The sequence below is a fragment of the Oncorhynchus clarkii genome, chromosome 5 (genome assembly GCF_045791955.1).
Source record: "Oncorhynchus clarkii lewisi isolate Uvic-CL-2024 chromosome 5, UVic_Ocla_1.0, whole genome shotgun sequence".
Classification (NCBI taxonomy): Eukaryota; Metazoa; Chordata; class Actinopteri; order Salmoniformes; family Salmonidae; genus Oncorhynchus; species Oncorhynchus clarkii.
The window spans coordinates 81,746,325-81,770,034 of record NC_092151.1 but is presented as its reverse complement, the minus strand read 5'-3'; the positions used below and the strand labels follow the sequence as shown (position 1 = coordinate 81,770,034).

Here is a 23,710-nt window from a genome sequence, read left to right as displayed (position 1 = left end):
TTTTTTGAAAATTGTGATGGCAAGGAAATACAACACATTTTCAGTGAGGCCCTCCGGACTTTGCTGAAAATTGTGACTCCCGGGGCGAAATGTGTTTGACACCCCTGCATTAGTCACATATCAGTCAGTTAGCACGAGTGAATTGGACATTGACAGACACACCCAATGTCTGATAGATCTTACCACAAGTGGGTCACACACACCTAAAACCTGATAGATCTTCCTTCATAGGACTGATGTAAGGTTTTAAAAGCATTAGTGAATGCTCTCCAAGGCGGAAGTCAAATTAGTCTATGTCAGTCAATAATGAATGAATGAGGCATTGCTGTTCTGGCAAATAATATGTGTGTCTCCTCTATGCCTCCGCTTTGTCTTAGAACAACCGGATAGAACTATTAACTGTTGAGGACCTGGCACGTCTGCAGCAACTGGAAACACTAAATCTGCAAAACAACCGTCTGACCACGCAAGGTAAGAACTAGACAGAGAGAGAGCAAAGTAAAAACTAGACAGAGCCGGATGAGAGAGAGCAAGGTAATAACTAGACAGAGAGCAAGGTAAAAACTAGCCAGAGACGGGAGAGAGAGAGCAAGGTAAAAACTAGACAGAGATGGGAGAGAGAGAGCAAGGTAATAACTAGTCAGAGACGGGAGAGAGAGAGCAGTCAGAGACGGGAGAGAGAGAGCAAGGTAAAAACTAGACAGAGATGGGAGAGAGAGAGCAAGGTAATAACTAGTCAGAGACGGGAGAGAGAGAGCAAGGTAATAACTAGTCAGAGACGGGAGAGAGAGAGCAAGGTAATAACTAGACAGAGATGGGAGAGAGAGAGCAAGGTAAAAACTAGTCAGAGACGGGAGAGAGAGAGCAAGGTAATAACTAGACAGAGAGCAAGGTAAAAACTAGACAGAGACGGGAGAGAGAGAGCAAGGTAAAAACTAGTCAGAGACAGGAGAGAGAGAGAAAGGTAATAACTAGTCAGAGACGGGAGAGAGAGAGCAAGGTAAAAACTAGTCAGAGACAGGAGAGAGAGAGCAAGGTAAAAACTAGTCAGAGACGGGAGAGAGAGAGCAAGGTAAAAACTAGACAGAGAGGGGAGAGAGAGAGCAAGGTAATAACTAGACAGAGAGGGGAGAGAGAGAGCAAGGTAATAACTAGTCAGAGACGGGAGAGAGAGAGCAAGGTAAAAACTAGTCAGAGACGGGAGAGAGAGAGCAAGGTAATAACTAGTCAGAGACGGGAGAGAGAGAGCAAGGTAATAACTAGTCAGAGACGGGAGAGAGAGAGCAAGGTAAAAACTAGTCAGAGACGGGAGAGAGAGAGCAAGGTAATAACTAGACAGAGACGGGAGAGAGAGAGCAAGGTAAAAACTAGTCAGAGACGGGAGAGAGAGAGCAAGGTAAAAACTAGTCAGAGATGGGATAGAGAGCAAGGTAAAAACTAGATGGAGAGGGGAGAGAGAGAGCAAGGTAAAAACTAGACAGAGATGGGAGAGAGAGAGCAAGGTAATAACTAGACAGATACGGGAGAGAGAGAGCAAGGTAATAACTAGACAGAGACGGGAGAGAGAGAGCAAGGTAAAAACTAGACAGAGATGGGAGAGAGAGAGCAAGGTAATAACTAGACAGGAGAGAGAGACTAGACAGGAGAGAGAGAGCAAGGTAATAACTAGTCAGAGACGGGAGAGAGAGAGCAAGGTAATAACTAGACAGAGACGGGAGAGAGAGAGCAAGGTAAAAACTAGACAGAGATGGGAGAGAGAGAGCAAGGTAATAACTAGTCAGAGACGGGAGAGAGAGAGCAAGGTAATAACTAGACAGAGACGGGAGAGAGAGAGCAAGGTAAAAACTAGACAGAGACGGGAGAGAGAGAGCAAGGTAATAACTAGACAGAGATGGGAGAGAGAGAGCAAGGTAATAACTAGACAGAGATGGGAGAGAGAGAGCAAGGTAATAACTAGTCAGAGACAGGAGAGAGAGAGCAAGGTAATAACTAGTCAGAGACGGGAGAGAGAGAGCAAGGTAATAACTAGTCAGAGACGGGAGAGAGAGAGCAAGGTAATAACTAGACAGAGATGGGAGAGAGAGAGCAAGGTAATAACTAGACAGAGACGGGAGAGAGAGAGCAAGGTAATAACTAGACAGAGAGCAAGGTAAAAAACTAGACAGAGACGGGAGAGAGTAAGCAAGGTAAAAACTTGCTTAATAACTAGTCAGAGACGGGAGAGAGAGAGCAAGGTAATAACTAGTCAGAGACGGGAGAGAGAGAGCAAGGTAATAACTAGACAGAGATGGGAGAGAGAGAGCAAGGTAATAACTAGACAGAGACGGGAGAGAGAGAGCAAGGTAATAACTAGACAGAGAGCAAGGTAAAAACTAGTCAGAGACCGGACAGAGAGAGCAAGGTAAAAACTAGACAGAGACGGGAGAGAGAGAGCAAGGTAATAACTAGTCAGAGACAGGAGAGAGAGAGCAAGGTAAAAACTAGACAGAGACAGGAGAGAGAGAGCAAGGTAAAAACTAGACAGAGACGGGAGAGAGAGAGCAAGGTAATAACTAGTCAGAGACGGGAGAGAGAGAGCAAGGTAAAAACTAGTCAGAGACGGGAGAGAGAGAGCAAGGTAAACACTAGTCAGAGACGGGAGAGAGAGGGCAAGGTAATAACTAGTCAGAGACGGGAGAGAGAGAGCAAGGTAATAACTAGTCAGAGATGGGAGAGAGAGAGCAAGGTAATAACTAGACAGTGACGGGAGAGAGAGAGCAAGGTAAAAACTAGTCAGAGACGGGAGATAGAGAGCAAGGTAAAAACTAGTCAGACACGGGAGAGAGAGAGCAAGGTAAAAACTAGTCAGAGACGGGAGAGAGAGAGCAAGGTAATAACTAGACAGTGACGGGAGAGAGAGAGCAAGGTAAAAACTAGACAGAGATGGGAGAGAGAGAGCAAGGTAAAAACTAGTCAGAGAGGGGAGAGAGAGAGCAAGGTAATAACTAGACAGAGACGGGAGAGAGAGAGCAAGGTAATAACTAGACAGAGATGGGAGAGAGAGAGCAAGGTAAAAACTAGTCAGAGACGGGAGAGAGAGAGCAAGGTAATAACTAGACAGAGACGGGAGAGAGAGAGCAAGGTAAAAACTAGACAGAGATGGGAGAGAGAGAGCAAGGTAATAACTAGTCAGAGACGGGAGAGAGAGAGCAAGGTAATAACTAGTCAGAGACGGGAGAGAGAGAGCAAGGTAATAACTAGACAGAGAGCAAGGTAAAAACTAGACAGAGACGGGAGAGAGAGAGCAAGGTAATAACTAGTCAGAGACGGGAGAGAGAGAGCAAGGTAATAACTAGTCAGAGACGGGAGAGAGAGAGCAAGGTAATAACTAGACAGAGATCAAGGTAAAAACTAGACAGAGACGGGAGAGAGAGAGCGCAAGGTAAAAACTAGTCAGAGACGGGAGAGAGAGAGCAAGGTAATAACTAGACAGAGAGCAAGGTAAAAACTAGTCAGAGACGGGAGAGAGAGAGCAAGGTAATAACTAGACAGAGACGGGAGAGAGAGAGCAAGGTAATAACTAGTCAGAGACGGGAGAGAGAGAGCAAGGTAAAAACTAGACAGAGAGCAAGGTAAAAACTAGACAGAGACGGGAGAGAGAGAGAGCAAGGTAAAAACTAGTCAGAGAGGAAGGTAATAACTAGACAGAGACGGGAGAGAGAGAGCAAGGTAAAAACTAGTCAGAGACGGGAGAGAGAGAGCAAGGTAATAACTAGTCAGAGAGGAAGGTAATAACTAGACAGAGACGGGAGAGAGAGAGCAAGGTAATAACTAGACAGAGGCGGGAGAGAGAGAGCAAGGTAATAACTAGACAGAGAGCAAGGTAAAAACTAGACAGAGACGGGAGAGAGAGAGCAAGGTAAAAACTAGTCAGAGACAGGAGAGAGAGAGCAAGGTAATAACTAGACAGAGAGCAAGGTAAAAACTAGTCAGAGACGGGAGAGAGAGAGCAAGGTAAAAACTAGTCAGAGACGGGAGAGAGAGAGCAAGGTAATAACTAGACAGAGAGCAAGGTAAAAACTAGACAGAGACGGGAGAGAGTGAGCAAGGTAATAACTAGTCAGAGACGGGAGAGAGAGAGCAAGGTAAAAACTAGACAGAGAGCAAGGTAAAAACTAGACAGAGAGGGGAGAGAGAGAGCAAGGTAATAACTAGTCAGAGAGGAAGGTAATAACTAGTCAGAGATGGGAGAGAGAGAGCAAGGTAATAACTAGACAGAGACGGGAGAGAGAGAGCAAGGTAAAAACTAGTCAGAGACGGGAGAGAGAGAGCAAGGTAATAACTAGACAGAGATGGGAGAGAGAGAGCAAGGTAATAACTAGACAGAGATGGGAGAGAGAGAGCAAGGTAATAACTAGACAGAGACGGGAGAGAGAGAGCAAGGTAACTAGACAGAGACGGGAGAGAGAGAGCAAGGTAATAACTAGACAGAGACGGGAGAGAGAGAGCAAGGTAAAAACTAGTCAGAGACGGGAGAGAGAGAGCAAGGTAAAAACTAGACAGAGATGGGAGAGAGAGAGCAAGGTAAAAACTAGTCAGAGACGGGAGAGAGAGAGCAAGGTAAAAACTAGACAGAGGCGGGAGAGAGAGAGCAAGGTAAAAACTAGACAGAGACGGGAGAGAGAGAGCAAGGTAAAAACTAGACAGAGACAGGAGTTAGAGAGCAAGGTAATAACTAGTCAGAGAGCAAGGTAAAAACTAGTCAGAGACGGGAGAGAGAGAGCAAGGTAAAAACTAGTCAGAGACGGGAGAGAGAGAGCAAGGTAATAACTAGTCAGAGACGGGAGAGAGAGAGCAAGGTAATAACTAGACAGAGAGCAAGGTAAAAACTAGTCAGAGACCGGACAGAGAGAGCAAGGTAAAAACTAGACAGAGACGGGAGAGAGAGATTAAGGTAAAAACTAGACAGAGACAGGAGAGAGAGAGCAAGTTAAAAACTAGACAGAGACGGGAGAGAGAGAGCAAGGTAATAACTAGTCAGAGACAGGAGAGAGAGAGCAAGGTAAAAACTAGACAGAGACAGGAGAGAGAGAGCAAGGTAAAAACTAGACAGAGACGGGAGAGAGAGAGCAAGGTAATAACTAGTCAGAGACGGGAGAGAGAGAGCAAGGTAAAAACTAGTCAGAGACGGGAGAGAGAGAGCAAGGTAAAAACTAGTCAGAGACGGGAGAGAGAGAGCAAGGTAAAAACTAGACAGAGATGGGAGAGAGAGAGCAAGGTAATAACTAGTCAGAGACAGGAGAGAGAGAGCAAGGTAATTACTAGACAGAGACGGGAGAGAGAGAGCAAGGTAATAACTAGTCAGAGACGGGAGAGAGAGAGCAAGGTAATAACTAGTCAGAGATCAGAGGAGAGAGAGAGCAAGGTAATAACTAGACAGTGACAGTGACGGGAGAGAGAGAGCAAGGTAAAAACTAGTCAGAGACGGGAGAGAGAGAGCAAGGTAAAAACTAGTCAGACACGGGAGAGAGAGAGCAAGGTAATAACTAGACAGAGACGGGAGAGAGAGAGCAAGGTAATAACTAGACAGAGACGGGAGAGAGAGAGCAAGGTAATAACTAGTCAGAGAGGGGAGAGAGAGCAAGGTAAAAACTAGACAGAGATGGGAGAGAGAGAGCAAGGTAAAAACTAGTCATAGAGGGGAGAGAGAGAGCAAGGTAATAACTAGACAGAGACGGGAGAGAGAGAGCAAGGTAATAACTAGACAGAGATGGGAGAGAGAGAGCAAGGTAAAAACTAGTCAGAGACGGGAGAGAGAGCAAGGTAATAACTCAGAGACGGGAGAGAGAGAGCAAGGTAAAAACTAGTCAGACACGGGAGAGAGAGAGCAAGGTAAAAACTAGACAGAGATAGACAGAGAGAGAGAGAGCAAGGTAATAACTAGTCAGAGACAGGAGAGAGAGAGCAAGGTAATAACTAGTAGTCAGAGACAGGAGAGAGAGAGCAAGACTAGTCAGAGACGGGAGAGAGAGAGCAAGGTAATAACTAGACAGAGATCAAGGTAAAAACTAGACAGAGACGGGAGAGAGAGAGCAAGGTAAAAACTAGTCAGAGACGGGAGAGAGAGAGCAAGGTAATAACTAGACAGAGAGCAAGGTAAAAACTAGTCAGAGACGGGAGAGAGAGAGCAAGGTAATAACTAGACAGACGGGAGAGAGAGAGCAAGGTAATAACTAGTCAGAGACGGGAGAGAGAGAGCAAGGTAAAAACTAGACAGAGACGGGAGAGAGAGAGAGCAAGGTAAAAACTAGTCAGAGAGGAAGGTAATAACTAGACAGAGACGGGAGAGAGAGAGCAAGGTAAAAACTAGTCAGAGACGGGAGAGAGAGAGCAAGGTAATAACTAGTCAGAGAGGAAGGTAAAAACTAGACAGAGACGGGAGAGAGAGAGCAAGGTAATAACTAGACAGAGTCAGAGACGGGAGAGAGAGAGCAAGGTAAAAACTAGACGGGAGAGAGAGAGCAAGGTAATAACTAGACAGTAATAACTAGACAGAGACGGGAGAGAGAGAGCAAGGTAATAACTAGACAGAGAGCAAGGTAAAAACTAGACAGAGGAGAGAGAGAGCAAGGTAATAACTAGACAGAGAGCAAGGTAAAAACTAGTCAGAGACGGGAGAGAGAGAGCAAGGTAATAACTAGACAGAGACGGGAGAGAGAGAGCAAGGTAATAACTAGACAGAGGCGGGAGAGAGAGAGCAAGGTAATAACTAGACAGAGAGCAAGGTAAAAACTAGACAGAGACGGGAGAGAGAGAGCAAGGTAAAAACTAGTCAGAGACAGGAGAGAGAGAGTAAGGTAAAAACTAGTCAGAGACGGGAGAGAGAGAGCAAGGTAATAACTAGTCAGAGACGGGAGAGAGAGAGCAAGGTAAAAACTAGACAGAGAGCAAGGTAAAAACTAGACAGAGAGGGGAGAGAGAGAGCAAGGTAATAACTAGTCAGAGAGGAAGGTAATAACTAGTCAGAGATGGGAGAGAGAGAGCAAGGTAAAAACTAGTCAGAGACGGGAGAGAGAGAGCAAGGTAATAACTAGACAGAGACGGGAGAGAGAGAGCAAGGTAATAACTAGACAGAGACGGGAGAGAGAGAGCAAGGTAATAACTAGACAGAGAGGGGAGAGAGAGAGCAAGGTAATAACTAGACAGAGACGGGAGAGAGAGAGCAAGGTAATAACTAGTCAGAGACGGGAGAGAGAGAGCAAGGTAATAACTAGACAGAGACGGGAGAGACAGAGCAAGGTTAAAACTAGACAGAGGGGCCTCCCGGGTGGCGCAGTGGTCTAAGACACTGCATAGCTGTGGTACTAGAGATCCTGGTTCGAGTCTAGGCTCTGTCGCAGCCGGTCGCTACCAGGAGACCAGTGGGGCGGCGCGCAATTGGCCCAGCGTCGTCCGGGTTAGGGAAGGGTTTGGCTGGCAGGGTTGTCCTTGTCCCATCGCGCTCTAGCAACTCCTGTTGGAGGCCGTGCGCCTGCACGCTGACACGGTCTCCCTCTGCAAGGGGAACAACTACTCCAAGGTCTCAGAGCAAGTGATGTCACCGATTAAAACACTATTTAGCGCGCACCGCTAACTAAGCTAGCCGTTTCACATCCGTTACACATGCAAGATAAACCAGACACAGAGACTAAGAGAGAAAGAATCAAACGAAAACAACAAATGAATGACATCAGGGGACGGAGATCTGAAAGTAGCCAGTGGAGATACAGACATTATGTATGGTTGGACATTTTTTTATTTGTTGACAACAAACTGTGAGAACTCTGTTTGTGTCTATTATTATTGTCTTGTTCTTTCTGTCTCTCTGTCTGGGTCCATGTGGAATCGCAGCCTCTGGCAGACTGTCGGGTTTACAGACTGGGCTCCAGTTCTTCTAGATCCACCCCATTTATAATATATGCTTAGCTGGAATTATGATTAACATATGTGTGTTATTTTCTCTTATTGGCTGTCCAGCTTTTTTCACTTAAGCAAAGCAGTCTGATCTTTATCTTCTGTGTTGTATATGCTTTTAAGCATGGGTTGAAGGCTGAATAACATGTTCTATATTCATGTTCCACTTAGTTTGCGTGTGTGTTTATGTGTGTGTGTGTGCATGTGTGTGTGTTTTCAGGCCTTGAAGATGAAGGGTTTACAGTGCTGGAACAGCTGACCTACTTGTACTTGGCCAATAACAAGGTGCGTCATTATAAACACAGTCGTAAACACAGACCTTCGCCTTCAGATAAAACAAATCACTATTCTTCCCTCACTGTTACAGAACTTGAATCTGGTTCATTTGGGCCTATGTAAACATTCTTCAGTTCCTTTTCACGGTCACACTTTATTTGAATAGTCCGGATTTCCCATCTGTAGATGCTCTACAGATGGTCATACTATCAACAAACTATCTGCTGATAAGTAACTGCTTGCTAAGGTTAGGGTTAGGTTTAGAATAAGGGTTAGGGTAAAGGTAAAGACTGGGGCTAGGGTTAGGATTAGGATAAGGGTTAGGGTTAGTAGATAGTCTTGTAGAGCATCTACAGATGGATTAGGATAAGGGTTAGGGTTAGTAGATAGTCTGTAGAGCATCTACAGATGGATTAGGATAAGGGTTAGAGTTAGGATTAGGATAAGGGTTAGGGTAAAGGTAAAGACGGGCTAGGGTTAGGATTAGGATAAGGGTTAGGGTTAGTAGATAGTCTTGTAGAGCATCTACAGATGGATTAGGATAAGGGTTAGGGTTAGTAGATAGTCTGTAGAGCATCTACAGATGGATTAGGATAAGGGTTAGAGTTAGGATTAGGATAAGGGTTAGGATTAGTAGATAGTCTTTAGAGCATCTACAGATGAACTATCCAATCTAAAGTTTTACCGTTTTCACTTGTGCATCTACAGATGGATTAGGATAAGGGTTAGAGTTAGGATTAGGATAAGGGTTAGGATTAGTAGATAGTCTTTAGAGCATCTACAGATGAACTATCCAATTAAAGTTTTACCGTTTTCACTTGTGGTAATCATACATAATCAGAACTCCCAGGAGAGAGTAGCACACAGTATAGTGTGCCCTGCTCATTAAAAGTGCTGCTAGGGTCACCATGGAGGTCTCTGAAACCATCTTCACACCTCCACTTGGTTCTACTCTAGGAATCATAATAAGAAAAAAACAGTTTTAAAGTTTTACTTTGAGCAATACAAACCATACTGAGTGGGCTTGGATGATCTCCAGGTTGGGACAACCAAAGTCCTACATCCACAAGAATTCAGCAATACAAATATGTAATGACCCGGGCTAGAGCCATAACACAATATCTCCCTCCAAAGAGTAATTGCTTTCTGAACAAAACCGCAAAATAACCAAATGGCTGAAATACCCGTTCAAAAATGGAATTTTAAACTCGTGCTTTTGTTGGTTCTAGAATTAACATTTTCCTTTCCCTTCCATACTTGGATCTTCCACCCAGGATCTCCTATTCTTAGTGTGTCAAAGTACAATTCTGTGTGAAATGTCTAATATATTATTTTATGTTGTGATGCTGTATGTTTGCCAGCAGTGCTGCTGTTGCCAGAAGGAAAGGTGGCAGACATTCAACCAGGCGATATCCATTCTCTTCTCACCCAGTGTGTGCCCACTTATGGTTGTAATCACTTCCAGTGTATCCATGCCAGCTGGTCAGATCTAAAATGTCGCTGTGGCATACAGTCATTTTTGACTGTGCGAGAGAGGGGTGAGGGAGAGAGAGAGTGAGGGGGAGAGGGAGGGAGCGAGGGAGGGAGCGAGAAAGGGAGAGAAAGGGAGAGAAAGGGAGAGGGGGAGGTGGAGAGATGGAGAAAGGGAGAGAAACAGAAAGAAAGGGGGATTTTAAAGTGCTCACTAAGCCTAAAAGAAACCCATGTTTCTTTAATCCATAAAAGCATGTTGATAGGGGAGCAGATATAAAGCCATGTAACACTAACGTTAAGCTTGCTACTACTGTAGCAGTTACTCCTATTTCTGTATTCTCTCTCTGTTACTACATTTCTAATAGTTGATAAAATATTCAGAGGAGTGACTGAAAGGAGTTTTACCCTGTTTTAGATGAGGGGAGAGTAAAGCCTGCCACAGTCATACAGTGCATTCGGAAAGTATTCAGACCCCTCCACATTTTGTTACGTTATTTTAAATAGATTAAATCATTTCCCCCCTAATCAATCTACACACAATACCCCATTATGACAAAGCAAAAAAAGGTTTTTAGACATTTTTGCACAATTTAAAAATATCAAAAAATATATATATTACATTTACATAAGTATTCAGACTGTTTACTCAGTACTTTGTTGAAGCACCTTTGGCAGCGATTACAGCCTCAAGTCTTCTTGGGTGTGACGCTACAAGCATGGCACACCTGTATTCGGGGAGTTTCCCCCATTCTTTTCTGCAGATCCTCTCAAGCTCTGTCAAGTTGGATGGGGAGCGTCGCTGCACAGCTATTTTCAAGTCTTTCCAGAGATGTTCAATTGGGTTCAAGTCCTGACTAGGTCTGGGTTTTCATCAAGGATCTCTCTGTACTTTGTTCCATTCATCTTTCCCTCGATCCCGACTAGTCTCCCAGTCCTTACCGCTGAAAAACATCCCCACAGCATGATGCTGCCACTACCATGCTTCACCATACAGATGCTGCCAGGTTTCTTCCAGACGTGACGCTTGGCATTCAGGCCAAAGAGTTCAATCTTGGTTTCATCAGACCAGAGAATCTTGTTTCTCATGGTCTGAGAGTCTTTAGGTGCCTTTTGGCAAACTCCAAGCGGGCTGTCATGTGCCTTTTACTGAGGAGTGGCTTCCATCTGGCCACTCTACTATAAAGGCCTGATTGTTGGAGTGCTGCCGAGATGGTTGTCCTTCTGGAAGGTTCTCCCATCTCCACAGACGAACTCTGGAGCTTAGTCAGAGTGACCATTGGGTTCTTGGTCACCTCCCTGACCAATGCCCTTCTCCCCGTATTGCTCAGTTTGGCCGGGCAGCCAGCTCTAGGAAGAGGTTTGGTGGTTTCAAACTTCTTCCATTTAAGAATGACGGCTGACACTGTGTTCTTGGGGACCTTCAATTCTGCAGAAATGTTTTGGTACCCTTCCCCAGATCTGTGCCTCGACACAATCCTGACATGGAGCTCTATGGACAGTTCCTTCAACCTAATTACTTGTTTTTTGTTCTGACATGCACTGTCAACTGTGGGACTTTATATAGACAGGTGTGTGCCTTTCCAAATCATGTCAAAACAATTGCATTTACCACAGTTGGACTCAAGTTGTATAAACATCTCAAGGATGATAAATGGAATCCGGATGCATCTGAGGTCAATTTCGAGTCTCATAGCAAAGGGTCTGAACACAACATTTCTAAAAACCTGTTTAATTTTGTCAATATAGTGAATTGTGTGAAAATTGATGAGGAAAACATGTAATGTAATACATTTTAGAATAAGGCTGTAATGTAACAAAATGTGGAAAAAGTCAAGGGATCTGAGTACTTTCTGAATGCACTGTATGCCAACAATGCAATAACTTCCTGTTGACGTATGGGACATTTTTGAAAATTTACTGAAAATGAAATACAGAAATATCTAATTTATCTAAGTATTCACACCCCTGAGTCAATACTTTGTAGAAACACCTTTGACAGCGATTACAGCTGTGAGTCTTTCTGGGTAAGTGCCATTGTCACGCGGGACTAGGTGGGTGCAGGAATCAGACGCAGAGAGAGAGAGTAACTGAGTTGAAGTGCTTTGCTCTTGCACACCAAAATAATAAGCCCAACAAAATACAGGGTGCAGGACACTATACAAGACAACCCAAAACCACAGGGTGTCAAGTAAAGAAAATAAAATCCACCACGACCTAACATGCACACACGTAACATTAAGACAATCCACCACTACCTAACATGAACACACGTAACATTAAGACAATCCACCACGACCTAACATGCACACACATAACATTAAGACAATCCACCACTACCTAACATGCACACACGTAACATTAAGACAATCCACCACTACCTAACATGCACACACAATCCACCACTACCTAACATGAACACACGTAACATTAAGACAATCCACCACTACCTAACATGCACACACGTAACATAAAGACAATCCACCACTACCTAACATGCACACACATAGCATAGAGACAATCCACCACGACCTAACATGCACACACAATCCACCACGACCTAACATGAACACACGTAACATTAAGACAATCCACCACTACCTAACATGCACACACGTAACATTAAGACAATCCACCACTACCTAACATGCACACACGTAACATTAAGACAATCCACCACTACCTAACATGCACACACGTAACATAAAGACAATCCACCACTACCTAACATGCACACACGTAACATTAAGACAATCCACCACTACCTAACATGCACACACGTAACATTAAGACAATCCACCACTACCTAACATGCACACACGTAACATTAAGACAATCCACCACTACCTAACATGCACACACATAACATAAAGACAATCCACCACTACCTAACATGCACACACGTAACATTAAGACAATCCACCACTACCTAACATGCACACACGTAACATTAAGACAATACATCACTACCTAACATGCACACACATAACATTAAGACAATCCACCACTACCTAACATGCACACACATAACATTAAGACAATCCACCACTACCTAACATGCACACACGTAACATTAAGACAATCCACCACTACCTAACATGCACACACATAACATTAAGACAATCCACCACTACCTAACATGCACACACTTAACATTAAGACAATCCACCACTACCTAACATGTACACACGTAACATTAAGACAATCCACCACGACCTAACATGCACACACGTAACATTAAGACAATCCACCACTACCTAACATGCACACACGTAACATTAAGACAATCCACCACTACCTAACATGCACACACGTAACATAAAGACAATCCACCACTACCTAACATGCACACACATAACATTAAGACAATCCACCACTACCTAACATGCACACACGTAACATAAAGACAATCCACCACTACCTAACATGAACACACGTAACATTAAGACAATCCACCACTACCTAACATGCACACACGTAACATAAAGACAATCCACCACTACCTAACATGCACACACGTAACATAAAGACAATCCACCACTACCTAACATGCACACACGTAACATAAAGACAATCCACCACTACCTAACATGCACACACGTAACATTAAGAAAATCCACCACTACCTAACATGCACACACGTAACATTAAGACAATACATCACTACCTAACATGCACACACATAACATTAAGACAATCCACCACTACCTAACATGCACACACGTAACATTAAGACAATCCACCACTACCTAACATGAACACACGTAACATAAAGACAATCCACCACTACCTAACATGCACACACGTAACATTAAGACAATCCACCACTACCTAACATGCACACACGTAACATTAAGAAAATCCACCACTACCTAACATGCACACACGTAACATTAAGACAATCCACCACTACCTAACATGCACACACATAACATTAAGACAATCCACCACTACCTAACATGCACACACGTAACATTAAGACAATCCACCACTACCTAACATGCACACACGTAACATTAAGAAAATCCACCACTACCTAACATGCACACACATAACATTAAGACAATCCACCACTACCTAACATGCACACACGTAACATAAAGAAAATACATCACTACCTCACATGCACACACGTAACATAAAGACAATCCACCACTACCTAACATGCACACACATAACATTAAGACAATCCACCACTACCTAACATGCACACACGTAACATTAAGACAATCCACCACTACCTCACATGCACACACGTAACATAAAGATAATCCCGCACAAAACAAGTGCGGGTCAAATTACTACATATAGGGAAGCTAATTAAACCAAAATATACACAGGTGAAACTAATAAGACAAAACCAACAGACAAACAAAAAAGGGATCGGTAGCGGCTAGTAGGACGGCGACGACGACCGCCGTGCACCGCCCGAACAGGCAGGGGAGCCAACTTCGGCGGAAGTCATGACACCCATAGATTTTCAAGTAGATTTAAGTAAAAACGAACTTAATGACTCCAGAACATTCACTGTCTTCTTGGTAAGCAGCTCCAGTTTAGATTTTGCCTTGTGTTTTGGGTTATTGTCCTGCTGAAAGGGGAATTCAACTCCCAGTGTCTTGTGGAAAGCAGACTGAACCAGGTTTTCCTCAAGGATTTTGCCTGTGCTTAGCTACGTTCTGTTTCTTTTTTATCCTGAAAATCTCCCCAGTCCTTAGCGATTACAAGTATACACATAATATGATGCAGCCACCAGTATGCTTGAAAATATTGAGAGTGGTTCTCAGTAATTTGTTGTATTGGATTTGCTCCAAATATAACACTTTGTATTCAGGACAAAAAGTGAATTGCTTTACCACATTTTTTGCAGTATTTCATTAGTGGCTTGTTGCAAACAGGATGCATGTTTTGGAATAATTTTAATTCTGTACAGGCTTCCTTCTTTTCACTCTGTCAATTAGGTTATTATTTTGGAGCAATTGCAATGTTGTTGATCCGTCCTCAATGTTCTCCTATCACAGCCATTAAACTCTGTAACTGTTTTAAAGTCACCACTGGCCTCATGGTGAAATCCCTGAGCGGTTTCCTTCCTCTCCGGCAACTGAGTTAGGAAGGACACCTGTATCTTTGTGGTGACTGGGTGTATTGATACACAATCTAAAGTGTAACTAATAACTTCATCATGATCAAAGGGATATTCAATGTTTGCTTTAAAAAAAGTCCATCTACCAATAGGTGCGTTGGAAAACCTGGTCTTTGTGGTTGAATCTGTGTTTGAAAGTCAATGTTCGACTGAGGGACCTTACACACAATTGTATGTGTGGTGTACAGAGATGGTAGTCGTTTACACTGTTATTGCACACAGAGTCCATGGAACTTATTATGTGACTTGTTCAGCGCATTCTTACTTCTGAACATATTTAGGCTTGCCATAACAAAGGGGTTGAATACTTTCCAGCTTTACATTATTAATGAATTTGTAAAAATGTCAAAAAACACTATTTCACTTTGACATTATGGGGTATTGTGTGTCGGCCAGTGACAAACAATCTCAATTTAATCCTTTTTAAATTCAGGCTTGTACACAGCTAAATGTAAAGTGGTGTGAATACTTTCTGAAGGAATGTAAATTAACCCTTACTGCCAGTGGTCAGTACAACAGTAGAAAAGAAATGAAGAGAGTATCTCTCTCTCTCTCTCTCTCTCTCTTCCTGTCTTTTTCCCTCCCAGCTCACCACAGCACCCAGACACCTGCCTCCCTCACTGGTCAGTGCTGATTTTGCCGCAAATTCACTCACAAAGATCTACCCGTACACATTTGGCCAGAAGCCAGGACTGAAGTAAGTGTCTGTCTGTCTGTGTTTGTTTGTTTGTTTGTTTGTTTGTTGGTGGGAGGTTTTTTTGTAGGAGGATTACATTCTCACAGTAGATTACATTACATTCTCACAGTAGAAAGGTCTTATTCAACTATTACAGACTACAAAGGGAAGCACAGCCGAGAGCTGGTTGCATCACTGCCTGGTATGGCAACTGCTCGGCGTCCATCCTCAAGGCACTACAGAGAGTAATGCGTACAGCCCAGTACATCAAGCTTCCTGCCATCCGGGACCTCTATCCCAGACGGTGTCAGAGGAAGACCTTAAATATTGTCAAAGACTCCAGCAACCCTAGTCATAGACTGTTCTCTCTGCTACTGCACGACAAGTGGTACGGAAGCGTCAAGTCTAGGTCCAAGAGGCTTCTAAACAGCTTCTACCCCCAAGCCATAAGACTACTGGACATCTAAACAAATGGCTACCCAGACTACTTGCATTGTCCCCCACCCCCTTTTATGTTGCTGCTACTCTCAGTTATTATCTATGCATAAGTCACTTTAATAACTCTGTCCACATGTATATATTACCTCAATTACCTCGACTAACCGGTGCCCCCGCACATTGACTCTGTACCTGTACACCCTGTATATAGCCTCGCTATTGTTATTTTACTGCTCCCCATTAATTATTTCTTACTTTATTTCTTATTTTTTAACGTATTTTTCTTAAAACTGCATTGTTGGTTAAAGGCTTGTAAGTAAGCATTTAACTGTACGGCCTACACCTGTTAAATTTGCCGCATGTGACAAATACAATTTGATTTGATGTTTCTATAGGTGTTATATTGTTATATTGCCTTTAATTACCTTGCTTCTTTCATAGCATAACACATTTAACCACTAATAACATGCTTTCTCCCCTGTGTCCTAACTCCACCCCAGGTCAGTGTATCTCCATAACAACAAACTGACAGATGCAGGGCTACCAGAGAACATGTTTAACGGTTCTGACAGCCTAGAGGTTCTCATCATGTCCAGTAACTTCCTCCGCTACGTCCCTAGGAACCTGCCCTCTGCTCTCTACCGCCTACATCTAAAGGTATTGTATGTACAGAGTACCCGACCTTAGACAATTAAGACGCGTCAGAACAGCACACTCCACATACATACAGCCACTCATTTGAGGCTCTTTCTCAATTTCCTCGATTACTCGTTCTCTCCTCCCGTCTTCTCCACACCTTCCATGTTAGTGGGAATTGAGGAGGGGGATTAAAGGAGAAGAGGAAACAAAAATATTGACAAGTGTCTGTGATAATCATAAGTGATGATGATTGTGTGTGTCTTCTTGGTATAACAGAACAACATGCTGGAGAAGATCCCGTCAGGGGCGTTTGATAGCCTGACCCAGCTCAGAGAGCTCTACCTACAGAACAACCTGCTTAGCAACGAAGGCATGGACAACGAGACCTTCAGGTACTGTAGTACCATTTACTGTCAATGTGTATGATACTCAGACTTACAGACAAACACAAAAACACAACAGAGCCATTAAGTCCACCTGAGCAAAGTCTTCTTCTACGATTCAATATATCCGAGGCCACCTATTACATTATTACTGAGGGTATTGATGAAAAACAAAGACCTATAGACTTTACAACACACGCCAATGTAAAGCTGGGGCAATGACACTGCAAAATGAAACAGGCAGGGGAATCATACTGTAATGAAACCGACAGGGACAATGATACTGTAATGAAACCGGCAGGGACAATGATACTGTATTGAAACAGGGAGGGACAATGATTATGTAATGAAACAGGGAGGGACATTGATTATGTAATGAAACAGGCAGGGACAATGGTATTGTAGAGAGAGAGAGAGATGGGGAGAGAGAGAGATGGGGAGAGAGAGAGAGAGATGGAGAGAGAGAGATGGAGAGAGAGAGATGGAGAGAGAGAGATGGGGAGAGAGAGAGATGGAGAGAGAGAGAGATGGGGAGAGAGAGAGAGGCCCATGGTGAGATATTAGGTTGAGCTGGTACATTCTGAGAAAATATAAAAATGGGAGGTGAAAAGTGAGATTTGTCTATTCATGGAAAGATGACCTTTAAAGATAGAGAAGAGGTTAGGTTATCACTTTATCAAAGATAACATCACCCTCTCTTCTCCCCTCTCAGCCAGTTGACCAAGCTGGAGTATCTGGACCTGTCCAACAACAACCTGAGTGTGGTTCCTCAGGGTCTGCCTCGAGGTCTGATACTGCTACACCTAGAGAAGAACAACATCCGCAGTATCCCTGGCGATGCCCTCATAGCCTGCCGTAACCTGGAGTACCTACTGCTGCACAACAATCAGCTACGCTCCCGCTCCATACACCAAGCTGCATTCCATGTATGCCTACAGCATTGCTGAGTACTTGGGTTACTTAAGTCCCCCATATGGCCCTATTGCCCCACTTTTGTTGAATATAAAAATATATATATATTTCTACTATGTATTTGTGCTTGTGTCTTCATAAGTGAGTACAACTATTTGTACCAAGAAAGGTGAGAACCAGACCTTTCAAAAAGTATGCAACATGACCATTTATTGTTAATGGCCATCTCATGAAAAATAATTATGTTTGGGTATGTCTATTTAGACGGAAATCTAAATGTTGACTTTTTTATTCAACTGGTTAAATCTTATACTGTGGATAGATACACCGTATCTAGCTCAAAGGACCATGAAAAATATGATAGATGGCTATATAGCTTGATCTGATGGTTAGTTTGGTCAGGTTGAACCACCACAGAGTGTCAGGCACAATTGTTTTGATGTTATGATTATCATAATTTGTGTATATGTTAAATGATTTATGAGAAATGTGAAATGTGCAATGAGATGCGCTTACAATAACGTTAAATTGTTCACAAAAATAGTTTTCTCTTCTCCCCAGGGCCTGAAGAAGCTACACACCCTCCACATGTACAACAACCAGCTGGAGCGTGTCCCCAGGGGTCTCCCCCGCCGAGCCAAGACCCTTATGCTGCTTCACAACGGCATCAACGAGATTGGACGCAATGACCTGGTGATGCTTTACACCCTGACCGAGCTCAACCTCAGCTACAACCGCCTCATTAGCCCCAAGCTGCACCGAGAAGGTACACCTGTTAATCCTACGTGGAACATAAGTCTTTCACCTATATACAGTGCATTCGGAAAGTATTCAGAACCCTTGATTATTTTCAGGTCTCTCCAGAGTTGTTTGACCGGGTTCAAGTCCGGGCTCTGGCAGGGCCACTCAAGGACATTCAGAGATTGTGTTGACTTAACTTTGTGTGTAGGGTCGTTGTCCTGTTGGATGGTAAACCTTTGCCCCAGTCTGAGGTCTGGAGCAGGTTTTCATCAAGGATCTCTCTGTACTTTGCTCCGTTCGATCCAGACTAGTCTCCCAGTCCCTGCCGCTGAAAAACATCTCCACAGCATGATACTGCCACCACCATGTCTGGTTTCCTCCAGACGTGACGCTTGGCATTCAGGCCAAAGGGTTCAATCTTGGTTTCATCAGACCAGAGAATCTTGTTTCTCATAGTCTGAGGCCTTTAGTGTGCCTTTTGGCAAACTCCATGTGTGCTGTCATGTGCCTTTTACTGAGGAGTGGCTTCCACCTGGCCACTGTACCATCAAGGCCTGATTGGTGGAGTGCTGCAGAGATGGTGGTCCTCCTGGAAGATTCTCCCATCTCCACAGAGGAACTCTGGAGCTCTGTCAGAGTGACTATCTGGTTCTTGAACACCTCGATGACCAAGGCCGGGCGGCCAGCTCTAGGAAGAGTCTTGGTGGTTGCAAACTTCTTCCATTTAAGAATGATGGAGACCACTGTGTTCTTGGGAACCTTCAGTGCTGCAGACATGTTTTGGTACCCTTCCCAGATCTGTGCCTCGACACAATCCTGTCTTGGAGCTCTACAGACAATTTTTTGACCTCATGGCTTGGTTTTTGCTCTGACATGCACAGTCAACTGTGGACCCTTTTATAGACAGGTGTGTGCCTTTCCAAATCATATCCAATCAATTGAATTTACCACAGGTGGACTCCAAGTTGTAGAAACATCTAAAGGTTGATATATGGAAACAGGATGCACCTGAGCTCAATTTCAAGTCTCATAGCAAAGTATCTGAATACTTACGTAAAAAGGAATTTCAGTTTTTTATTTGTAATAGATTTGCTAAAATTTCTAAAAAACAGTTTTTACTTTGTCATTATGGGGTATTGTGTGTAGATTGATGAAACTATTATTTAATAAGGCTGTAACATAACAAAATGTGGAACATGTCAAGGGGTCTGAATACTTTCCGAATTAACTGTATATGAATGGAAATGTTTTTTTGTGTTTTGTTATATGCTGTACAGAAATTGTCTATGTGAATACTGTATGTCTAATGTTAGATGACTCTTGCACAATGTACTGTTTGTCATGTTTGTCATGTTCTGTATGTCTGTCTACATGAATGTCAGAATGTATACTGGAATGCATTATGAAACAGAAATGGATTAAAATAAAGTCTTCATCATCATCATAACTGATATTTCAGCTCAGGTGATATAAACAGTTGAAGTCGGAAGTTTACATACACCTTAGCCAAATACATTTAAACTCAGTTTTGCACAATTCCTGACATTAACGTTTCGGGTAGCCTTCTACAAGCTTCCCACAATAAGTTTGGTGAATTTTGGCCCATTCCTCCTGACAGAGCTGTTGTAACTGAGTCAGGTTTATAGGCCTCCTTGCTCGCACACGCTTTTTCAGTTCTGCCCACACATTTTTTATGGGAGTGAGGTCAGGGTTTTGTGTTGGCCACTCCAATCCCTTGACTTTGTTGTCCTCAAGCCATTTTGCCACAACTTTGGAAGTATGCATGGCATCATTGTTCATTTGGAAGACCCATTTGCGACCAAGCTTTAACTTCCTGACAGATGTCCTCATAATTTTCCCTCATCATGATGCCATCTATTTTGTGAAGTGCACCAGCCCCTCCTGCAGCAAAGCACCTCCACAACATGATGCTGCCACCCCCGTGCTTCACGGTTGGGATGTGTTCTTCGGCTTGCAAGCCTCCCCCTTTTTCCTCCTAACATAATGATGGTCATTATGGCCAAACAGTTCTAATTTAGTTTCATCAGACATCAGACATTTCTCCAAAAAGTACAATCTTTGTCCCCATGTGCAGTTGCAAACCATAGTATGGCTTTTTTATGGCGATTTTGGAGCAGTGGCTTCTTTCTTGCTGAGCGGCCTTTCAGTTTATGTCGATATAGGACTCGTTTTACTGTGGATATAAATACTTTTGTACCTGTTTCCTCTAGCATCTTCACAAGGTCCTTTGCTGTTGTTCTGGGATTGATTTGCGCTTTTCGCACCAAAGTATGTTAATCTCGAGGAGACAGAACGCGTCTTCTTCCTGAGCGCTATGACGGCTGCGTGGTCCCATGGTGTTTATACTTGCCTACTATTGTTTGTACAGATGAACGTGGTACCTTCAGGTGTTTGGAAATTGCTCCCAAGGATGAACCAGACTTGTGGAGGTCTACAATTTTTTTCTGAGGTCTTGTCTGATTTCTTTCGATTTGCCCATGATGTCAAGCAAAGAGGCACTGAGTTTGAAGGTAGGCCTTGAAAAACAGTTACACCTCCAATTGACTCAAATTTATGTCAATTAGCCTATCAGAAGCTTCTATATCCATGACATCATTTTCTGGAATTTTCCAAGCTATTTAAAGGCACAGTCAACTTTGTGTATGTAAACTTCTGACCCACGGGAATTGTGATACAGTTAATTATAAGTGAAATAATCTGTCTGTAAACAATTGTTGGAAAAATTACTTGTTTCATGCACAAAGTAGATGTCCTAACCGACTTGCCAAAACTATAATTTGTTAATAACAAATTTGTTGAGTGGTTGAAAAACAAGTTTTAATGACTCCAACCTAAGTGTATGTAAACTTCCGACTTCAACTGTAACCACAGTGGTTAAATATCTCTATTGTGACATATTCTAATGAAACCGCGTTGATCGTCCAGCTTTCAGGAAGCTGCGTCTGCTGGAGACCTTGGACCTGTCAGGGAACGCCCTCCACTCCCTGCCCCTGGGGCTTCCCCGCTCCCTGCAGGTCCTCCGGGTGAAGGACAACCAGCTGACCTCCATACCAGAGGGGGCGCTGCAGGGCATGTCCAAGCTCAGGGAGATCCACCTCAACCACAACCAGCTCAAACTCAACTCCATCTACCAGGGAGCCTGGATGGAGCTCAGCGCTCTGACGGTGAGACCGGGTGATTGGGGTGTGTGAGGTGGAGGGGAGAGGGGAGAAGTAGAGAGGAAGAGAGAGGATGTATGTTGCCCCCCCCCCAATACACACCTCACCATTACAATCTGTCTGATCCCCTCAACCACTTCTTTCCTCTCAGTTTACTGAACCTACAGGTTTTCTGTGCGATAAAGCTGGCTGCTGGCTCTGACCTTCAGTTGTTGGAACTGTTGGTAGTTGGTTAGCACTCTGATGGTGTAGAAGGACCCAATAAATACAAGGTGATTGATTTGATTGATGTGTTCGTCCAGACGTTGGACCTGTCCAGTAACCAGCTGTCCCATGTCCCCTCTGACCTGCCTGAGTCTCTGGAGTACCTGTACCTTCAGTCCAATCGTATTAGCACTGTCCCTGCCACCGCCTTCGAGGGCACCCCCAACATCAAGGGCATCTTCCTACGGTGAGAGACTAAACACTAATGCATGCACACACACACACCGACACAACTAGAAACACACTCGCACCTGAACCTATTTCTCAGTTCAAACCCACAGCTCATGTTCAGTAAGTTCAAGTCCCAATATCAAATGCGAGTGTCAATCAAACTCTCTCAAATCACCATACACACGCACGCACGCACGCACGCACGCACGCACGCACGCACGCACGCACGCACGCACGCACGCACGCACGCACGCACGCACGCACACACACACACACACACACACACACACACACACACACACACACACACACACACACACACACACACACACACACACACACACACTCACTCACTCACTCACTCACTCACTCACTCTTACTTTGCTATGTTTATTAGATAACAACAATTCAACCGTCATTCAACTCCTGACCCCTTCCATTAACTCTGAGGCCCAGTGTTCTCCTTTCCACTCCACTGTTCCATCCGTTTCTGTAGCATTGTTTCTGAATGAGACATTTCTGGCCTTCTACTCAGCTCAAATCATCACCATTCATCCTCTACTGGGAGTGTGTGACTAAGTCCTGTTGATTGATGCCAGCTGTAAAGACAGAGCCACATAGCCCCTAGTCTATTGAGTCCCAAGCTTCGTCCAATGGCACCCTATTCCCTATATAGTGCACTACTTTTGAAACGAGCCCTACTCAAATGTAGTGTACTGTATATGGAATTAGCATGCCATTTGGGACGCAGCCCCAGGGCTCTGATGGATATTTGGTTGATAGTTCCCTCATCATCCTTACGTGTGGTTATTTTCTGTTTGGACCTGATCTATGTTGCGCTGTGCTGAGGAGACTTATGTAACGGACACAGAGAAGGAGGGAGCTGCTGACGGAACAAGTTGTCCTTCTGCTTTACCTCTGTGTTGACTGCACTCATTCAAATCTCCTACACATATACGCAATGTAAAGTACCTATCAGATTTATCTACTTTCCTGAACTCTCCTAATTATCTGGTTGGGGTATGAAATGTATATTATGTAAATTAATCAGGTGCTTTTCTAAAACTCAGCATTGATAACCAAGTAAAATTCACTGTTTCATTTGGGTGTAAATTCTTGTTTATCTGTTTTTTTGCAGGATAGAACAGAACTGATGGTGGTAAAGATTTAGGGATACTCCCTCTGTGTCTAGTTCTGTTTCTTGCTTGTGATGCTCTGCTGCTTTTACTATTGATTAAATCAAGTGAAATGATTGGATTTCCAACTAAAACAGCTCAGACCTGCCAACTAGTTTTCTCTTAGTTTCCTTCCTTCTGTCCTCTTCGGACTTCTTCCTTGTCTGTGGGCGGGGTTGGGTCCCAAAAGTCTAAACCATTAACATCCTTGTCTCCTCATCTGCTTGCTAGATACTGGTGTATGTAGCTAGCCAGGTTAGTATCAGTTTCCATCATATTACTTTACATCTTAGACCACTAATCATTTCAGGACA

The 23,710-nt window shown here is 43.6% G+C and overlaps 1 protein-coding gene across 1 annotated transcript in view; it reads left to right on the top strand.

The window, feature by feature from the left end:
* LOC139409442 (podocan) overlaps positions 1-23,710 on the top strand; it is a 34,572-nt gene that overhangs the window by 6,653 nt on the left and 4,209 nt on the right. Inside the window, exons 4-12 of the mRNA XM_071154604.1 lie at positions 378-471; positions 8,153-8,217; positions 15,406-15,515; positions 16,433-16,589; positions 16,848-16,963; positions 17,667-17,880; positions 18,428-18,632; positions 21,554-21,792; positions 22,089-22,237. Coding sequence (XP_071010705.1) covers positions 378-471; positions 8,153-8,217; positions 15,406-15,515; positions 16,433-16,589; positions 16,848-16,963; positions 17,667-17,880; positions 18,428-18,632; positions 21,554-21,792; positions 22,089-22,237 — 1,349 coding nt within the window. The remainder of the gene's footprint in view (positions 1-377; positions 472-8,152; positions 8,218-15,405; positions 15,516-16,432; positions 16,590-16,847; positions 16,964-17,666; positions 17,881-18,427; positions 18,633-21,553; positions 21,793-22,088; positions 22,238-23,710) is intronic.